The 21,181-nt window shown below is 34.5% G+C and overlaps 1 protein-coding gene and 2 pseudogenes across 3 annotated transcripts; 2 read left to right on the top strand and 1 right to left on the bottom strand.

Moving 5' to 3' along the window:
* Positions 1-1,728: 1,728 nt before the first annotated feature.
* On the top strand, positions 1,729-5,372 carry LOC111275173 (beta-glucosidase 46-like; annotated as a pseudogene). The gene is made up of 12 exons (XR_016334245.1): positions 1,729-1,994; positions 2,168-2,234; positions 2,407-2,465; positions 2,985-3,060; positions 3,157-3,231; positions 3,332-3,437; positions 3,519-3,771; positions 3,875-3,990; positions 4,086-4,341; positions 4,421-4,523; positions 4,605-4,714; positions 4,985-5,372. The product of XR_016334245.1 is annotated as a beta-glucosidase 46-like (transcript).
* Positions 5,373-9,700: 4,328 nt separating this feature from the next.
* Positions 9,701-14,057, bottom strand: LOC111275172 (RNA pseudouridine synthase 6, chloroplastic-like; annotated as a pseudogene). The gene is made up of 6 exons (XR_016334183.1): positions 13,857-14,057; positions 13,164-13,292; positions 12,800-13,058; positions 12,644-12,725; positions 10,954-12,443; positions 9,701-10,169 (listed from the first exon to the last, which is right to left on the bottom strand). The product of XR_016334183.1 is annotated as an RNA pseudouridine synthase 6, chloroplastic-like (transcript).
* Positions 14,058-16,576: 2,519 nt separating this feature from the next.
* On the top strand, positions 16,577-18,449 carry LOC111318804 (cytochrome P450 77A4-like). Its single transcript, XM_022921671.2, has one exon. The coding sequence runs from the start codon at positions 16,605-16,607 to the stop codon at positions 18,120-18,122; it is 1,518 nt and encodes a 505-aa protein (XP_022777406.2). The 5' UTR covers positions 16,577-16,604; the 3' UTR covers positions 18,123-18,449.
* Positions 18,450-21,181: the final 2,732 nt, after the last annotated feature.

The following is a 21,181-nucleotide window of genomic DNA, read 5'->3' on the forward strand; positions in this document are numbered from 1 at the left end:
CTAGAGGCCCTGAGATATTACTCAAGGAAGACAAACTAAATTATTATGCCTTTTTTTCTGGTAAAAAAAATAAAGTATGCCTCCCGACAATGTTGCAAGGACCCAAAAAGCATCCAGCATAAGTTATCAATACAATATGATTTAAAGAAAAAAAAAACATTAATAATGCTCCGAAACAACTTTAGAAGATTAAATTTATAATTTCATAATATGTATTTGCGGTCAATTTTCTTATAATTGACACTTATGAAATTGATTTTGAATAATGAGTAAGACACTGTGTATGATATCTTTGATGTTGTCGTTTCTAAAACTTTCTTACAGATCTTTTTCTTTTTCCTCTCAAATTGTTCTTTGGCTACGTTGTTTATAAATACAAGCAAATTAGGACATCATCATCACATTCATTTTATATTCTTTATATATGAGAAAGATTACACATAAAAATATACATACAAATGCACACAATTATTTTTTTGAAATTAACTTTTTTTAACATAATAAAAAAAATCTTATTCTTTTATTTTTCAAAAAATTTCATCCCTACATATGTGTGTTGTATATATTTTTTATGTATATATAGCATTATCCCTTATCTATAACATTAATTTCGATGAGTTTGACTCTTTAAGACCTGTCACCCGGCAATCCCTTTCTCTTTTTTTTTTTTTTTCCATTTTCATTTCTTTTCATTTTTTATTTTAAATTTCTATTTTTCTTTTCTTTTTTTTCCTTTACATATTTAATTAATTATCTCATTTTTTTTAAAAAAAAATTGTATGCGGTCCATTTGATATTATTAATTAAAAAATATATTTAAATTTTTTTACAAGTTTTTGGGGTTCTTTTTATTTTTAATCAATTATATAAAATTTTCACATTTTGAATTTACAAAAGACCTCTTATATGTCATTTGATTTAATAAGAGAAATTTTATTTAATAGGTCAAAAATGGATTTAGAATATTTTCTTGGAATGCCTTTTGCTATTTTTGCTTTTTTTTAAATTAAGTAAATCATTTTTAAAAAATTGATGAAATAAAATATTTTTACCCAAAACATTGCGTTCGTACTCACGTAATATATATTATAGTAGATTCCATTTTCATGCACAATAAGATAAATTTATCTTCTTTTTTTTTTCTAAGTTTGAATTCAAAGTTTCATTTATTGATTACAAAGCCACTCTATATATTTCTTTAATTTAAAATTAGTGATTAATTAAAACATATTTTTTGTACGATTAAGCGAAGTCAACAGAAGAATTTAAGCATTATACTTTAATTAACCCTCCACGCAAAAGATAACAATCTTGCACTAAATCAAGCTTGAATTTTTAATTTAAGAAATGTTTTTCCGGTAACTAATTCATTGACTATCAAATCTTAACAATGTAAGATTCTTAAGAAACGTAATCTCCCTCCATGGCTATAGCTCTTTCTATCAATTTCAGTCCCCTTCATTTACAGGGTTGTTGGAAAATAAGATGGATGGCGCCTTCTCAACTTGTCATGATAACTTGTAAATTTCTCCTTTTCTGAAGCAGACTTTAATCTGATTTCTACATTCGGTCAAGCCGGCAAACTATACGAAATGGGAGGTATACGGTGTACTTCATTTCTTTGTCAATGATCAACGCTGGCCCGCAACGTAAGCAGTAGGCCAGGCCTACTAATTTCATTCAAATCCTATCCTCTTATTTCTATCTGCTAATAATTTTCCTCCTTGAATCTGCTGTATGTATTCCCTCAAGCATGCTATATATACAGATGACTATAATTTTCCGTAATTTGTTCATTGCAAGCAGCATTGGCATTGGATATAACCATGGATTTTTCTAAGCTTTACATCGCTTCCTTTCTCCTACAGATGTTCATGTTATTGCCTCTCTCCATTTCATCCGAGCTGCTAACTCTGAAACAAAGCTTGGGTAATAATAATCCATCTTCATTTCCTCTCAACTTTCTCTTCGGGACGGCCTCTGCTGCTTACCAGGTTTGCTCTTCACCATTTTTCAATCTGTTATACTGATTATAAACAAAGAAACAACTCAAAATTCCAAAAACAAGCTCGGATGTGCATGAAACTGGTTTGCTCCTTTTTTTTTTATCAAAATTTTCAGAAAATAATTAAAAAATAGACAGATGCTTCTTTTTCACTTTTTGCAGTATGAAGGTGGTTACTTGAGTGATGGCAAAGGTTTGAACAATTGGGATGTTTATACCCACGAACCAGGTAATTACCTCTCTTTGATTAAAGAAACACTTCTAAAATTGCAGTCTTCTGAGAAAAAAAAAAAACCAATTAAATAGAATTTAACATTGAATTTTATACTTTTGATTTATAAGAACATTTCCATGTATGTATACCCAAAAAAAAAAAAAGATAATATGATTTTGTATTGCAGGAACTGTCATTGATGGGAGCAATGGAGATATAGCAGTGGATCATTATCATCGGTATTTGGTATGCCTACCTCTCTATATATGCACTGTAATTTGCACCCACCTTCTCTCTCTCTCTTTTTTTTTTTTTTTTTTGTTGAGTAATTTCTTTTTAATTAGACCGTTGTATCTTCTTAATTTGTTTGGACTCTTTATTATGATTATGATAATTTACAAAAATATCTAAAAAAGGGGTAATTGCAGTTTTGACCTTTGTGGTACTTTTGGTTTCGCCAAAAACTTTTTTGGAATTTAATGTATAAATGATGAGTAAAGGTCAACAAAAAATCTTACCAATACCTTTGGTGAGACTTCAAATCATATGGGTTAATTCACTAATGGAAACCGATCCGTCCATATATTTGCCTGGTGGAGTAGTAACTTTGTCGTTTGTCCTTGACAAGTTGACTTTCTCTACATTTTTCTATAAACATCCATCATGTTTAAAATCATTAACTAAAAAAACTAATGAAATTTTGATCTAAGTAACCATAACTGAATGTGAAACATCTGATTACTTATAGATGTTGATTTGCTATAGGAAGACATTGATCTAATGGATTCACTTGGAGTCAACAGCTATCGGTTCTCTATTTCCTGGGCAAGAATTTTACCTAGTAAGTCTTTGAAAGAGAGCATTGATGTGCAACGTTTAAATTCAAGTTGTTTGGACCAGGACTTGTTATCTAATCTATCATGCAATTTCCCAGCAGAGGGGAGATTTGGAAAGGTCAATTTAGCCGGTATCGAATTCTACAACAAGCTAATTGATGCTCTCCTACTTAAAGGTTTGTATATATTTACATTTCTGGAATGATTTTTCTTAAGAATATTGCATAAATATTATATTCAAATTTCATGGCACTTTCATTTGGACATTTTCCCCAGGGATTCAACCATTAGTAACTTTGACGCACGTTGATCTTCCCCAAGAAATTGAGGACAGATATGGAAGTTGGCTGAGTCCTGAATCATAATAAATCTCTTGTTTATTGTCACTTGTGTTTTGAATCTGATGAATGGTAATTTTCCACCATTGCCGTACCACTAATGGCTTTGTTTCTTTCAATTTCAGAGAGGATTTTGCATTTTTTGCAGAGATATGCTTCAAGTCCTTCGGAGACCGAGTGAAGTATTGGGTCACCTTTAATGAGCCCAATTACCAAGTCAAGTTTGGGTATCGTACAGGAACGTTTCCACCATCTCGTTGCTCCTTGCCCCTTGGAAATTGTACCTATGGGGATTCAGAGAGGGAACCCTTTATAGCAGCCCACAACATTATCCTATCACATGCGGCCGCTGTTCATATTTACAGAACCAAATACCAGGTATCAATTGCACTAAAAATCTAAATTACATTGGTGTAATTTAGACTTATCAGCTGTAGGGACCTAATATTAGACATTTCTAAGTTACATTATCAACTATCAGGCGAAGCAAGGAGGTAGCATTGGAATCGTCTTGAATGGCGCATGGTTTGAACCCATCAGCAACTCTATAGCTGACAAGCTGGCAGCAGAAAGAGCTCAATCCTTCACTATCAATTGGTAGATTTCTTCCCCACTCTCTTCATCAATATTTATGCATGTCTCCGTATCAATATGCTGAAAGATTCTGGATCCTGATTGTAAATTAAATATAGGTTCCTAGACCCAATTGTATTCAGAAGATATCCTCCTGAAATGCAAAACATTCTGGGATCTATTTTACCTGAATTTTCAACAACTGAGAAGGAGAAGCTGAAGGAAGGATTGGATTTCATCGGAATTAACCACTACTCAGGTTACTATGTCCAGGATTGCATGTTCTCTGTGTGTGAACCAGGAACAGGAACCTCAAAGACAGAAGGATTTTGCGGACAAAAGTCACAGAAAAATTGCATCCCTATAGGAGAACCTGTATGTAACCTTAATTTATCGCCTGTTTGAAACTTGCATAATAACTTAAACCAGAAGCTAAATCTTTTTGCATATGCAGACTGACTTGGACTGGCAGTACGTTTACCCTGAAGGAATGGAGAAGATCGTAACCTATGTTAAAAACAGATTCCATAACATCCCCATGTTCATTACAGAAAATGGTATGAAGAGACAGAGGTGTCCTTTAAAGTTCAATTGCGTAGCTTTTTCACACTCTCGTAAATGTATTATGTTTGATGTAGGATATGGTCAGGTGGCCATGCCAAACTCCACCATTGAAGAATTCCTTACAAGATATAAAACGAGCGGAGTACATTGCAGGGTACTTGGATGCACTGTCAACAGCAATCAGGTGAAAAACAAATGAGAAAGTATAATTAAAGTTGTCATTAATTATTATTAATTAACTTTAAAAGAAAAACCTAAATAAACCAAGATTCACAATGCTGTTCTTTTGATTCAGACCATCCATTACAGTGGTTATTTTGCAAGTTTTGACCCTTAGGATACCTCCTGTGATAAGTTGAATGGTCTCGGTATGCTTAATAAATTGGTGATTCTCATATCTTAATGTGGCAGTGAAGGTAACTGATTAACTTGTTCTCTGGTTGATTGGCATCAGGAAAGGAGCAGATGTTAGGGGCTACTTTGCCTGGTCATTGCTCGACAACTTCGAATGGGAATACGGGTTTACAAGAAAATTCGGACTTCACCATGTTAACTGTAAGACACTGAAGAGAACTCCGAAAGTTTCAGCAACTTGGTACAAAAATTTCATCACAGAGCAGGGCAAAGTAAAATTTCGGATAGTTGATCGTGTTAGAAACGCCTTTACTACCATTAGCAAATTCCTTGATCTTTGCTCCATTAATTTTGGGGCAGGGCAAAAAAAATAATAGTATTAACAACAACATACTAGATCATCTGTGAACGAACCAGGAGGAATAAATTCTTCCCTTCTGGTTTGAGATTGTGCTTTTCCCGAGCAATGAAATATTTGTCGTTTGTTACTGCCAACAACTTTTTATAGTAATAAGTATACTCGATGTAATTTACTAATAGACGAGAACAAGGACTCAAATCTCACTCTAACTGCAAGCACATACGATAGAAGGGAGACAAGAGACCCTGATTCATAATCCGTGTCCAAGGAAGGGAGAAAGATTTGAATAGTGAGTAGATTCATGAAGATACGTTTTACAGCTTACAATATGAGAAGCTAAATTTTTCATACAAGTGCAAAACCGTTTTCAGTCTTCTCCTGACAACCCTAATAACTTTGCTTCCATATGAACATCCTCTCCCACCACTGCCACTTCTTAGCAAAAGGTTCTCTCTTTTTTTTTTTTTTTGTCGCTTTTAGTTGGATGGGATTAGGGGAAGAGTTCAGAAGGTGTTTTGCTCTCTTGTTAGGAAAATGAGGTCAAGTCCCATGTAAGTAGTTTTGGACCAAGTAAAGGTCATGAGCCTTGATCTTTTATTTTACACAGAGCCCTAGCTACTTAATAAAAAAGAGGTGGGGTTGTTTTAGGTGTGTGTCGAAAACCAAGTAGAGAAAGAAAAAAAGCCAGGAAAAGCAGAAAGAGAAAAAAAAGAAGGGAGAGTTGGTTGAACGGAAGTCGATCCATGGTCCGATTGAGTTAGAACCTTGTCAGGAGGTTTATGATTCAGAATTTTACATTCTAAACAGTGAAGATCGGGTTTGAAGCTCTCTAGGAACAAATCCAGGGTATATTTATTGAGTCACTTATTTGGTGAGATTTCTCCAATTGTTTCTCTAGTTGTTGATTAGCTCTAGTTTTAGCTAGAGAAGAACTTTGTATAACTATTATTTGATAGTGAAGATTTTTCTGGTGGCCCGTGATTTTTTTCCTCTACACTGAAGGGTTTTTCACGTAAATCTTGGTGTGCTTTATTCTTCCTGCGTATTTGATTATTGATTGTTGTCTATTGCTTCTGTATTGTTGTGATTATTGCTTCAGGCGCAACAAGTGGTATCAGAGCGAGGGTTATTTTGAGACATCGATACAGAAGCAACCCAGGATAGAACTAAATTCTGTTTGAGATCATGGAGGGTGATACAGGTTCCATGATAAAATTGACAACATCGAATTATTCAATTTGGAAGCCTATGATGAATGATCATCTATACTGCAAAGATTTGTATGAACCAGTATTGGGTGATTCGACTAAACCAGCAGATATGAAAGATGAAAGTTGGAAGAAGCTAGGTAGAAAGACGCTGGCTACAATCAAAAAATGGGTTGATATCAGCATATTCCATCATGTAGCGTAGGAGTCAGATGCTCACATTGTTTGGGAAAAATTGGCAGCATTGTATGAGAGAAAAACATGTATGAATAAAGTTATGCTTGTTAAAAAGATTGCAACTTTACAGTACAGGGATGGACGATCTGTTACAAAGCACTTGAGTGATTTTCAAGATATATTTAATCAAATGACTACTATGAAGCTTAAAATGGATGATGAAATGAAGGCGTTATTTATTTTGGGTTCATTGCCAGATAGCTGGAATACTCTAGTTGTGACTGTTCTTAATTCAGCTCCTGATTATAAGGTGACATTGGAGATGGTAAAGGATAGTATGCTTAATAAAGAAGCAAGGTGAAAAGATGTAGACCCTGGGAATCAAGCTCTAGTCACAGAAAATAGGGGTAGAAACATCGACAGAGATCAAGACTCAAAAAGTCGTGGTAAGTCTAAACATAGATCCAAGTCTAGAGGTAAAGTGAAGTGTTTCTATTATGGTAAGGCGTTTCATATAAAACGAAACTGTAGAATCTTAAAGCAAGAGCGAAAAGATGAGAAAGATAAGAGTTCAGATGATGGTAATGTTGCAGCAGTGAATTCAGATAGTGATTCAGTTATTTTGGTTTGTACATATGGTGATTATAATCATGTTAGTGATCCCGACATTGAGTGGATAATTGACACAGGAGCGACATATCATTGTGTTCCTAAGAGAGAATTGTTTGCAACTTACAAAGCAGGAGACTTTGATTGTACCAAGATGGAAAATAAGAGTGTGTCGCAGATTGTTGGGATTTGTGATATTGTTGTACAAACTAGTACAGGCTGCATGTTGACTTTGAGAGATGTCAGACACATTCCAGATATGAGAATGAACTTGCTTGCTATTAATGTCCTTGATAAGGAGGGATATGAAAACCGATAAAAGAATGGATAATGGAAGCTTATCAAAGGATCTATGATAGTTGCAAGGGGAAAACTATGCTGCATAATGTATAAGACATGGATGTAATTGAACGGTAACCAGGTAAATACCGTTGAAAATGATGCTTCAGTAAACTTATGGCACAGAAGGCTGGCACACATGAATGAAAAAGGGTTACAAATTTTGGCAAAGCAGTCTCTCATTCCCTTGACTAAAGGTATGTCTCTCGATTCATGTGATTATTGTTTGTTTGGTAAGCATCATAGAGTTTCTTTTCGTAAAAGTTCTCAGAGAAAAGAAAATAAATTAGAATTAATTTATTCTGACGTATGTGATCCCATTGAGGTTGAGTTAGTAGGTGGTAGCAGATATTTTGTTACTTTTATTGATGATGCTTTACGTAAGACTTTGGTGCATATGTTGAAATACAAAATTCAGGTACACAAGTATTTTCAAAAATTTCATGTCATGGTTGAAAGGATGACAAGGTTACCCTTGAAGTGTATTCGAACTGATAATGGTGAGGAATACACATCTAAAGGCTTTGAAGAGTATTGCTCAAAGCATGGGATTAAGCATGAGAGGACAGAACCTGAAACACCGCAGCATAATGGTATAGCTGAAAGAATGAATCGCACCATTGTGAAAAAAGTCATATGTATGTTGAGGATGACAAAATTACCAAAATCATTCTGGGGTGAAACAGTCAACACAGCTTTTTATTTACTTAACAGGTCACCATCAGTTCCTTTGGGCTTTGACATTCCAGAAAAAGTGTGGACAGGGAAAGATACTTCATACTCTCACTTGAAAGTTTTTGGGTGTAAAGCATTCATGCATATGCCGAAAGAGCAGAGATTAAAGCTTAACAGTAAAGCTACACAGTGTGTGTTTGTAGGATATGGTGATGAGAAATTTGGCTATAGGGTATGGGATCCAGTAAAGAGAAAGACAGTCAGAAGCAGGGATGTGGTCTTTCATGAAAAAGAAACCATAGCAGACTTTGAGAAAAATGAGAAGACTACACAGTGATATTTCAACACCGACAGGGATTTCACAGGAAAGAGCCACAGATGGTGAAAATGAGCAAAAAACAGAACTTGGGGATATGAATGAGTCAGCTACAGTTGGTGATGAGCCAAATGCTATTAGTTTTAAGCAGGGAGAGCAATCCTCTCTACCTTAGAGTATTGAGCAGGGGGAGCTACCTTCGGCATCAAATGATGTAAAGTCTCAGCCCAGGAGATCTACTAAAGAGCGCAGGCCATCTACCAGGTATCCAAGTTTAAATTTTATTTTAGTTACCAGTGAAGGAGAGTCAGAAAGCTTTCAAGGTGTGCAAGCTACTCCGGATAGAGAGCACTGGTTAAAAGTAATGAAAAAAAAGATGGAGTCATTACGAAAGAATGGTACTTATGATCTTGTTAAACTTCTCAAAGAAAAGCTTGAGCTTTGTAGTAACTTGGTCGGAATGAGTTCTTTGGCCAAGGTAAGTTCCAAATGAAACTGCTATGGTGATGAATCTCCTCCTAATGAAGCTGGAGGGGGAGATTGTTAGGAAAATGGGGTCCAGTCCCATGTAAGTGATTTTGGACCAAGTAAAGGCCATGGGCCTTGATCTTTTATTTTACACAGAGCCCTAGCTACTTAATAAAAAAGAGGTGAGATTGTTTTATGTGTGTGTCGAAAACCAAGCAGAGAAAGAAGAAAAGCCAGGAAAAGCAGAGAAAGAAAAAAGAGAAGGGAAAGTTGATTGAACGGAAGTCGATCCGTGGTCCGATTGAGTTAGAACCTTGTCAGGAGGTTTATGATTCAGAGTTCTACATTCTGAACAGTGAAGATCAGGTTTGAAGCTCTCTATGAACAAATCCAGAGTGTATTTGTTGAGTCACTTATTTGGTGAGATTTCTTCAATTGTTTCTCTAGTTGTTGATTAGCTCTAATTTTAGCTAGAGAAGAACTTTGTATAACTATTATTTGATAGTAAAGATTTTTTTGGTGGCCCGTGATTTTTTCCCTCTACACTGGAAGGTTTTTTACGTAAATCTTGATGTGCTTTATTTTTTTTTACGTATTTGATTATTGATTATTGTCTATTACTTCTATATTGTTATGATTATTGCTTCAGGCGCAACATCTCTAACCTTTCTGATCACCTGCCAGCTCCTTCAATCTATGCCTGCAAGTTGGTAACTTAAATTCTAGAGCCCCTTGTAAGCAGAATTGAGACCTTTACAGCAAGAGTGAACAGTGGCACGGACCTTAAAATCAGGTAATAGGAAAAAAAAAAGCTGCAATTTACTGTGTATCCTCAACCCACCATATCCAATCTAAGCCTTTCTGGATCTCCACGAGGTAGATCTGGCTTCATAAAAGTGCTCACCATCATCCCATGAATTTTGACATGCTTGGAGACCAATGACAACACTCGGCTCTCTTGCATACTGGCCAATCCACTCTGTAATAGCCATGTCTTTATCATTCTCACTAGTGTACTTCTTGTATCTGCCAAATGGGTTAAAGTCCAGGATTGGCCATCTGCAATAGCAGCTGGCATGTAAATTGAGTCAGCCACTATTGGTGTCCCACAGGCAGCCAGTTGTGCACGAACCTGATGTTTAGTAGTTATTAAACTCTCTTGCCTATGCTATGAAAAGTTACACCAAGGTTCTTTTCTGTTCCCCTCTATTAATTGAAGTCTATGAAGCACAAATATTTCTTAATCCCTCGCGTACTCATTCGTGTTCGATACTTTAACACTTGAAACAAGTCAAAATACGTATCAAACTTGACCTTAATACAAGAAAGAAAAAAAATAAGAAAAAGATAACTCCCGTGTGAATAATGCCACCATATGTTATTTTATTATTGTGTCTATCATCACTTTTTTAATTTTACAAAAGTAAATATCTTTTAAAAATCAGCCCAATATCTACCATATATTTTTACCTGATGATTATAATATATAAAAAAAAAAAAAAATTTATTGCCATGTGACCGTGTCTTGCTATATCCATGTTTTCATTTTAAAAATTATCATGTCATTATGTCTATATCATATCGTATCCGTATTAAGTATCTATGTCCGTGCTTCATAGATTGAAGTACAAAAAACTAGCACCTAATGAAGGTTGAGGGATGTAGAATTGGACTGTCTACTTGCAATATGACTACCCAACTACTTTTTGTAGCAGAACTGTATTTCAGAAACCCTTGTAATTGTAACTTATTAATCTGGAATCAATAATTTCATTTCTCTGAGACTTTAGCCCCTCCAGATTTTCTAAAACCCGCGATAATATTGACAGAATCTTTTCTTGAAATTTGGAAGCAGTAGTCATCTCTAAAAGAAAGAGCATGTTACTGGAAGTATGGCAATATATTTCTATGATTACCTTTTCAATGCCACCATAGGTCGGGGAAAATGACACCATAAAGAAATGTATAGTCGTAGTCCAACACTATGCATGGCTTATGAACTGCATATCAAGTCAACTTTGAGTCTTAGAAGACTAAAGAAAGAAACAACTGAATAACCTGACAAGTCTGACCAGTCAAAAGTTTATTTTACACTCATAAGAATGATCTTCCAAAGGCCACCCAGAGCCTTCAATAGCATAGTTTTCTTGAATGACAGAATCCGGCCAGGGAACCTCCTTGCATTCCATAACCTCAAGTTGGCACAAGTACCATCCTTTAATAAAGTCTGCAGGTCATATAAATTCCAGGTTCAATCCATATTATAAAAGTTGAAATAGGACACAGAAAATGGTAATAAGCAAAGATTTCAGGTAAAACTTACCGAGAAAATTAGGACAACGATCTCCACATAATTGTAGAAATCATGCATTAAGCAGAAGAAAATTTCTATATCCACTGAAAAGCCTATAACAGGAATGCAATTCTTTCCTATTTCCAAATTCCAATCAAGTAGCTTTTAAAACAGAAACAGGGCCCTCATACCAACTCACAAGATGGAAAGAGGGGAAAAGGGTGAGACATCACATGGACCAACAGAAGCAATACGGAGTCCCACATCATTATTGTCCATGTTTTTTCCTCATTCTTAGTGTCTTTCGGGTGTAATTGAGAAATTAAATACCATAATTATAATGCTTAGGAGACTACCTTCTCATACCAACTGACAAGATGGAAAGAGGGGAAAAGGGTGAGACATCACATGGACAGACAGAAGCAATATGGAGTCCCACAACATTATTGTCCATGTTTTTTCCTCATTCTTAGTGTCTTTCGGGTGTAATTGAGAAATTAACTACCATAATTATAATGCTTAGGAGACAGTATTACCTTCTGATACCAGTCTAGGAGCAATATTGATTGGACGCATATAGTGTGTTAATATTCCAATTGGTACAGGAGCAAGATAAAAGTTTTTTTTACCTTTTTCACCTGTTGGAATAAAACCAGAAAGCTTAACTGCAAAGTTGACAAAAGAACAAACTAAAAGAAAGTAAAAAAATACTCATTTGCTAAATTAAATATCATACACACCCATAGATAGTCAATTAGTTAAACTCTGAAAAACATAACATCACTGAAATATAAGCTATAATTATGAGTTGAAACTCCCAAGTAGAACAGTTCTCAAATTATACAAACCTATTAGAAACGACTCGATTTTTCCATAAAAAACTGAGCACCACTCCTTAGTCATAGCTAACACAACACTACTTATCCTACCAATAAATGATAGAAATAACAAAATAAAGTCTATAATCAACCACAAGCAAGGTAAAATCCATAAGATTCGATACCAGCCGCAATTATCTATCTGATGAGTAGTCTTCAATGGGGTGGAAAATCCCAAGGCATGATTGGCAAATGTTGCACAACTTTCTTCAATTTTGTCTATAGTTCCTCCAACCTAGCAAGTTGGCATAAAATATAGATGTTATAATTCAACTATTAACTCACCACAGATCTTTGCAATCCCCGAAAGAAGGATAAAGGAACATCATGCCACAACTTACATTCACAAGCACTGAATTATGGCATGCATTAAACATAGTGACAGCTTTCCTGAGTTCAAATCACAATTGAAAAAGTAAAGAATCAGTGTCATACAGATGTACCAGTAGGTTTGTCCAAAACCACATAGGAGTCAGTCACAGCTATGAATCTCGATTTCCAGTCAATTTCATAACACCTGGTCCAAATACAAGTCTCAATAATATAACACTGGAAAAAATAAAGTAACAAGTGTAAAATGCAGTGTTTCACCCTGGGAAACGATTGGGGTGCACTGGACACGTAAGTATGTTCCGGATTGTACAAACTGATCAAAATGGGTTATTTGAAATGTCTTCTGTGCTTCTCTTACAGTTTTTCCTAATGCATGCTCTTTTACTCAAAACTGATGGTGCTATAACTTCTTCAAATATCCTAATTTGCTCTCAGGTGGCACTAGGAGCAGCCTGTGGACAGTGGACACACAAGGGCATAACATACTGCTCCAAATTGGATGAGATCTGCAACAAACCTTCAAAGACAGAAATTTTCTATATATCACTCTGCTCCGATTAATTAAAGATTACTGCAGAACATCACAAATCATACAGTTTAAAACAAAAGGAAAATAACTTACAGAGAAGGAAGATCCAGTGCTTTATAGATACACTCTAGAACAGGCCCTCCTTCTGAAACAACTAAGTGTTCAATTCTTGGCGGGCCATTGTGGGAGGGACATGGAAGCAACCGATGATATTCGGGATAGCTGCAAAGGAAATGAATCTCAATTACAAAATATAGAATTCGCATCAAAGGATATGAATAGCAAGAAAAAGAAGGGTAACCTCAATATAGTGACACATATAAGAGAAGAACTTAGAGAAACCTGTAACATTCATCAAATACTGACAACATAAGAGCATCAAAATTATTCCATCATTCATAGCTATTACATATCGAGATAAAAAGATATTCGAAAGTCTTAAGTCAATTAAAGCCAAGAATCCTACATGCCTTTTCTTTCAAATGCTAAACATCAGAAATGTTTTAGGCAATGTTTGAGATTATCAAAATCTTCATGAGTTCTGGAATCAAATTAAAATATCAAAATTTATAGCTGAAACGTTAGAAAAACATAATAATAAATTTTAAAAAAATATATATGCTTTAACCGCCCATTAAGAGAAAGAACCACTTAGTTATTATCCTTTTCTTCTCATTTCTAATCCAAAAGATATATATATATATATATAGATATATATATATATATATATTCTTCTCAACCCAACAACAAAAACACAAAAAACAAAAGAAAAAGAAGCTAAATTACTCATTAACAGAAGTAGTAGGTGTTTGAGCAGCATCCACTTTGGAAGATAAACAATAAAGCTCTCTCTTGCTTGAACTCAAACAAGACAAAACATTACTCTTTTCTGTTGCTCTTGTTAAATTTATGTAAAGAAGAAGCATTGGGTGATGCTAACGTGCGAACAGAGACTCTGGTAGCCATTGCTGAATATTGAAACTAAGCCCGCTGAAGTCATCCACTTCATGGTTTAGCTTGTAACATTGTGCCTTTGCTTATTGAGGGTTTAAGATTATTCGGATAGGATTTGGGTTGGCTTTGAATGTTTGGGGCCAGTCAGTTGCAATCAATCTGGAGATTTCAGGCCCTTATTTCCTTTGGGTTAAGCTCATGTTTCCTTAGAAAATGTATTTTTCATGTTAATCATTAACCGCCTTTTTCCGCCCAAACCCAAAATCATTTTCTATCATTCTTCAACTTCCATCAAGGGAATGGCAAAGCTGCCTTTTTCATATTACTAATACAGAAAACAGTTAGGATTGAAAAAGGCAGGTAGCTGTCTTGTTTTACAAATTAGGAATGATATATTCATACTAATTTATATGTTGTTTAAAACTTATAATTATTTTTTATTTTTAAATTATAACTTCTTTTGCAAGAAAAAATCATAAGTTTATTATCTCAAAAAGTATATACGTACATATATATATATATAATTAGAAAATTAGGATACATATGATATTTCTCGATTTAATATCCTAGTTTTTTTATCATTCTAACTTGAGAATTGTAAATTAAAACCAAAAGTTCAAGTTGCTAGGTTTTCTCATTGAGAATGAAGGGAGAATTATTTATATATGTAACTATATGAATAGATCATCATTTAAATTATGGAAAAAGCATGCACAAATATTTCGAAATTTATTATCATAAATTTAGCTTATTCAAGTTCTATGGTTAACGTTTCTTCTTCTTACCCAAATAAATGTTCTAATTAAAATTAATATTGACAAAACTTATTCAGTCTCTCGATCATTTGGTAATTACTATATTTTAATACGAAACAGTCACCAAAGCTAGACAAAAAAGCCATGCGCCAATGCATGTTGAATATTTTCAATAAAATGATCTAGCTCTTGCAAATTAACTGAGTTTGAGAAATTTAAATCGACTTTGACCGAATTAATTTAATATTATGTAATTATGTAATCATTGTAATTTTTGATATTATTATAATTATAATATATAATTATTAATATTACATTTAATTATATAATTTTATAATATTACAAAATATTACATTGACAAATTCAACTAAAATTTAAAATTGAAACCCTGAAATTCGTGAATATGAACACAACTCATATATAAATTTTCCTGCCAATTGCCAACCCAATGTATCGGCAAAGAAAATAGTTAAAGAAAAATCAAATTGGCAAAAAGAGACAGAGAGTGGCTAGTCAATTCATTTAGCATTATATTATGTATATGAATTATAGATGATGACTACCAGAGAAAAGGTGCAGAGCCAACTGTCATGATCTATATTTGAGTAAGCTATAAGAAAAATGCAATGAGATGACCACCGATGAGACATAGTCATGTGTTTGGTACCATAATCAATTGTATTTCTTTTTCATTTACTTCATTAAAACTTTTAGGTAAGCAGATACGGCACACATTAACTCCCGGTTACCATATTAGGTCAACCGATGTCGGCTTACACTGGTTATGGACAACGCATGCAAAAACCGGCAACCCCACTCCAATAATTGACATTCCCCACCCGGCTAATTTCGGTTATTAAAAAAAAATCCCTAAACTAATTGAAACGTATATGCATGCACCAAATTTATTACCATTTGATTTTTATTGCTGATGATTCCATCGAGATATACAAATATTCTTTTCCTTTTTCATGGCAATCACACCAGGATTAGTACTATTTAATTCTCTTTTCTTACTTTATTATCTTCCTACTTTGTTCTTTTCTTAAACATGGCTTAACCAAGCTACTTTGACTAAACCAACACACAATTATTTTACTCCCCTTTATCAGTTTGGATAATTTGATATGACAAGGAAATTTTGTGTCACAAATCCACTTAATAAGAGTATAGTATAATCATTTATTACCATGTAATTTCACATTGCACCTACTCTTATATATCTTCACCCTTTCTAAATGATGATAACTTAATTATATTATTGTATAGAGTCCACTAATCGAATAATCTTGACTCTTGATCTATTTTTTAATTTATTAAACATGCATTAACATTTACATTATTCGTTAATTAACAAATTCTCTGTACATGAAATCTTATGATCATGATGCTAATAAGCCAACTAATTCCTACTATATCCTACCCCATATCGGGCATCAATCCATTATTGGTATTAGATCCCCTCAATGATAATTTCAATTTACGTCCAACAAGCTAACAACTAGGTCAGCGCCACAGTTTCATGAACTTAATCGCCGAGCAATTAGCACAAATATATATGTATCATCAGAGAAAATTAATCAATATGTAGCTGTATAAACAATATAATTTGTAATTGGCATTAAATTTTTGTGACCTATTGTTGCGTACTACTACTTGAACATATAGTAAATGTATCTGATGAAATAAATTAATGTACGGATAGCTGTTGGACCAAATTCATTTAATTCACTCTTTTCCTTGTTCTATAAAACCAACCACAAATTCTTCACCCCTCTGTTGTATACTAGTTTTCCTCCTTTTTTTCTCTTCAGATAAAAAAAAAATGGAGTTGATAGATCTTTTCATCATTGGTTTGGCACTTATTTTCATTCGTCTATGGTGGCGGTCCTGGTCAGTCACTGGAGGCGCACCTAAGAATCTCCCTCCAGGGCCATCCGGTTGGCCCCTTGTTGGAAACCTGATCCAAATCATCCTCCAACGTCGACATTTCGTCTTTATAGTACGTGAGTTACGTAAAATATATGGTCCAATTTTTACCTTGCAAATGGGGCAACGGACTATGGTGATTGTTACAGATTCCAGGCTCATCCATGAAGCCCTGGTTCAGGAAGGCCCAACTTTTGCCTCCAGGCCACCGGACTCACCGATCCGGCTGGTGTTCAGTGTTGGGAAATGTGCCATTAACTCTGCTGAGTATGGACCTCTCTGGCGAGCCCTGCGCAAGAATTTTGTCTCTGAGCTGATAACGCCTACGAGAGTGAAGCAATGCAGTTGGATCCGGAAATGGGCAGTTGAAAACCACATTAAGAGAATCAAAAGCGAGGCTTTTGAGAATGGGTTTGTAGAGGTAATGAGCAACTGCAGGCTGACTATATGTAGCATCTTAATCTGTTTATGTTTTGGTGCAAAGATCTCCGAAGAGCGGATTAAAAAAATAGAAAGCATACTTAAAGAAGTAATGCTGGTAACGTCACCACAGCTACCAGATTTCTTGCCTATCCTTACTCCATTGTTTCGTCGGCAAATGAAAGAAGCTAAAGCACTAAGGAAGAGGCAATTGGAGTGTTTGGTTCCACTGATAAATAACAGAAGAGCTTTTGTGGAGAAGGGTGAAAACCCTAACCAAGAAATGGTGAGTCCAATCGGTGCAGCCTACATAGATTCTCTCTTTAGACTAGAACCAGCAACCCGAGGCCCACTAGGGGAAGAAGAGTACGTGACTCTATGTTCTGAGGTGATTAGTGCCGGCACTGATACGAGTGCAACAACAGTTGAATGGGCTATGCTTAGCTTGGTAATGAATCAAGAAATCCAAGAAAAGTTGTACCAAGAAATTGTTGGTTGCGTAGGCAAAGATGGCGACATTAAAGAAGAAGATGTGGAGAAAATGCCTTATCTTGATGCTGTAGTTAAAGAAACTCTCAGGCGACACCCTCCAGGACATTTTCTTTTATCTCATGCAGCTATAAAGGATACTGAGCTTGGTGGCTACACGATTCCAGCAGGGGTTCACGTTGAGTTCTACACTGCATGGATTACTGAGAATCCTGATATTTGGTCTGATCCAGGTGAATTCCGACCCGAGAGGTTCTTGCATGGTGATGGGGTTAATGTGGACGTGACGGGGACTCGGGCTGTGAAGATGGTGCCATTTGGGGCAGGGAGACGGATTTGCCCGGCTTGGAGTCTAGGCGTTTTGCACATAAATATGTTGGTTGCAAAGATGGTTCAATCATTTAAGTGGCTGCCGGTTCCGGATTCTGGACCCGACTTGACTGAGACTTATTCTTTCACTGTTGTGATGAAGAACCCTCTCAAAGCTGTCATCTTGCCCCGGTAAGAAATTGAAGCTTCAACAAGACCCTAACAAAAGGGAAGAAAAAGAAAAATGTAGAAGCTTATATAATATATTTAATTAATAATACTTTTGGTATGGTTTGTTAAGTGTTTAATCATGTATTTCAAGCATTTCATCTAGAACCCATTTTGAGTGCTCTCTGAGGGAGTAACAATATTGATTTTAATTTTTGCTAGGCAAGCAAGAGATCGCTTGCATTTTTAATGCTTGCCCAATTGGTCATGATTCTATAAATAAAAATTTAGTTAATAACAACCAGACAAATGATTTGATGTAGATCAGTCCTCAAAATGGTTTTTTTAGTAGATTAATTAAATTCTCTCAAATGCTCTTTCATCTTCCTTTTGCTATAATTCTACGTGTTGTTATTAATTCTTCGATGGCATTCAATAAGATAAAATTAGAATGTCCAAAGTATTGAATTGAAAAACAACTTTTTCCGTATCAGTATGCAAGCAACTGGCAGCCTTCATGTTCAGCATTGTTCACAATATTCATGATAACTGCTTAGCTTTATTAGCCACATTGTCTTTGGCGGACTTTGTATGATCTGTAGAGAAAAATATAAGCTGTCTTAAATAATATTTAAGAGCCACACCAAACGTTTTGATAATGAAGTGATCCGTCATATTCATCAATGTCCAAAACCGTTAGACTTTATTGCTTCTGTGGTCTTAATTTATTGGCGATTCTTAGCAGTCTGGGAATTGATCGGAGACTAAGGGGAGATGCCTAAGGATGCTTTACAATTATTTATAATAATAATAATAATAATAATAATAATAAGACATTACTAATTTCATTTTTTTTAATACAACTTGACCCACGTGCAGTTAGTTAAGACAGAAGATTTTTTTATCAATTTCGTTACGGTCCTTAAGAAGCATTCTGAAAATAAAATTTTTAATGTATTAAATTGATATGTTGTAATATATGTTGTAATAAATGCAATAATACTGCTACAGTAACATGGATTAATAATTTGTTACCAAATCCTTTGGCGTTGGCCAATCCATAACAATGGGGAAGGGGTGCAATCGCTATCTAATTTGATCCGCGCGTCTTTGCCATTGGCTCATCGCATCAATTTGCACTACCACACCATCTCGCCATGTTTCTCCTCCGATCCCCAGGAGTAAGTAACAGAGAATAAAAAAATAGAAAAAAAAATTAAAGACAGCCTGGCTCGTTGCAGGCCATAAAGTTAGCGGCCACTTGATTCTCTTAAATGATAGTAAAAGAACATTCATTGCATTGCCATTGGCAAAATGGCAAGAACAAGCTATCACGGTGGATGCTAGCTGGAAAAAAAGTTCTGGATTATAAAAACGATTTTGCTTGACTAATGATGTAAACGATCGATAAAAAATACTGTATTAGATGAATGCACAATAGTCAAGAAGACCATTGTTCTGATGTTAAAAAGAAAGAACTTCTAATGTAATTTTCTTAACTAGTCTTTTGGACCTTAATTTTTATTTTTTCCTGTGGATACGAATTTCTCATGAAATCTTTTGTAGAGTGGTTTCTTTTGTCGTCAATACTCAAAATATATGATCATAAACCGAAAAAACTAAAGAATATTAGTAATTCAATCATTTCAAATATTGTGAGATATGAACTTGGGGCTTTAATTCATATTTCCATAAAATTGAAGTTGGATCTGAACATTAACAACTATTTCTTTCCTAATTTTTCCTAGAGCTGGGTCTTTTTTGTATAAAAAGTTGGGTAACAATACAGTAGCAAACGCCATTAAAATTTTGAAATGTTGGCAGGTAGATCAAGCCAATAAATGTTGGCGCAGATTGGTCCAAAAGAAAATGGTACAAGTGACGATTTGCCATATTAATGAATGCTGTTCGTTGTACCAATCCACAGCCAACTGCCAAGCTGCTAACTGTGGCCGGTGTTAATGATCTGCAGTAACTGGTCTGCTAGCTTTCTACGCTTCTGTAAATAAACAAATTAACCACTAAAACAAGGAAATGTACACATATTAAATCTCTGCCACGCCCATACATCAGGAGTGGAACCAGCTTGACACTGAGAGAAAAATTACTTTTACTATAATTTGGTCGAAAGCAGGCAACATAGATATGTCTACGTACGTATGTTTATTTCCTGAATAAATCTAAGCCCAAGTGCCATTAAAGACCATTAATTAATACTAGGTTTGATTATTATGTGACCATTGACCACAGCTATAGAACATGTATGAACAAAAGTTTTGCTTCTTGATTATATATATTTTAATTAATATAATCAAGTTTAACAAGTTTTAAACTAGTATGGGTTTTCGAACTAGAAAAAGAAGAACAACTTACTATTACTTATATTAAAGGCAATCGAACATGGCAAGAAGGAACCCATCCGAATTAATTATCATGCACAGATGAAACGTTAATCAAACCTCAAAATTTTCAGTCTTAAGCTTACTATAGAAGTAGCATTGAAAGTTGATACAGAAAGTTGGTGGAGCCAACTAAATTGGGGAGTTGGATCCAAGTCAAAAAAGCAAATAGTACAATTCCTATAGTAATAACAATGAATTCCTGTGGACCCATTGGATCAGATTGCTCGGAATTTTTGTGAATGATTATGTATATTAATGTATTTATATATGAATTCATATTATTATAAAAATAATTTTACAATAATCTTTACGGTGATGAATATCGAAATTAATTTATAATGAAAATCTGCTTACTTGCTAACATAAGAAAAAGAAATTGACCAATTTGTTAAGTTATTGTTCATAAGTATCATTTTTATGAAACTATTTGTTTATTATCAAGTATTTAAATTTAAATTTAAACTGTTGTTAAAATTTTATATTTAAAATTATTATTTTTTATAAGGTATGAAATCATCATATTAGATCAAAAGAAAATTTGACTAAATTAAAACGATCTAAAACTTAGATTCAAAAGTAAAAACAACCAAAATTTGATATAAATTGAACTAAACATTTCAAATATGAAATGTTCATCACCGAAAGTAGGCCAATCACAAAACAACTGTAACCCAAATTAACGAAG

This window comes from Durio zibethinus, chromosome 26 (genome assembly GCF_047325235.1).
Source record: "Durio zibethinus cultivar Kanyao isolate XHJ-2024 chromosome 26, ASM4732523v1, whole genome shotgun sequence".
In the NCBI taxonomy this organism is placed as follows: domain Eukaryota; kingdom Viridiplantae; phylum Streptophyta; class Magnoliopsida; order Malvales; family Malvaceae; genus Durio; species Durio zibethinus.

Bases quoted from the DNA above. Each gene is read 5' to 3' on its own strand.
- LOC111318804 (XM_022921671.2), top strand. From the start codon at position 16,605: ATGGAGTTGATAGATCTTTTCATCATTGGTTTGGCACTTATTTTCATT.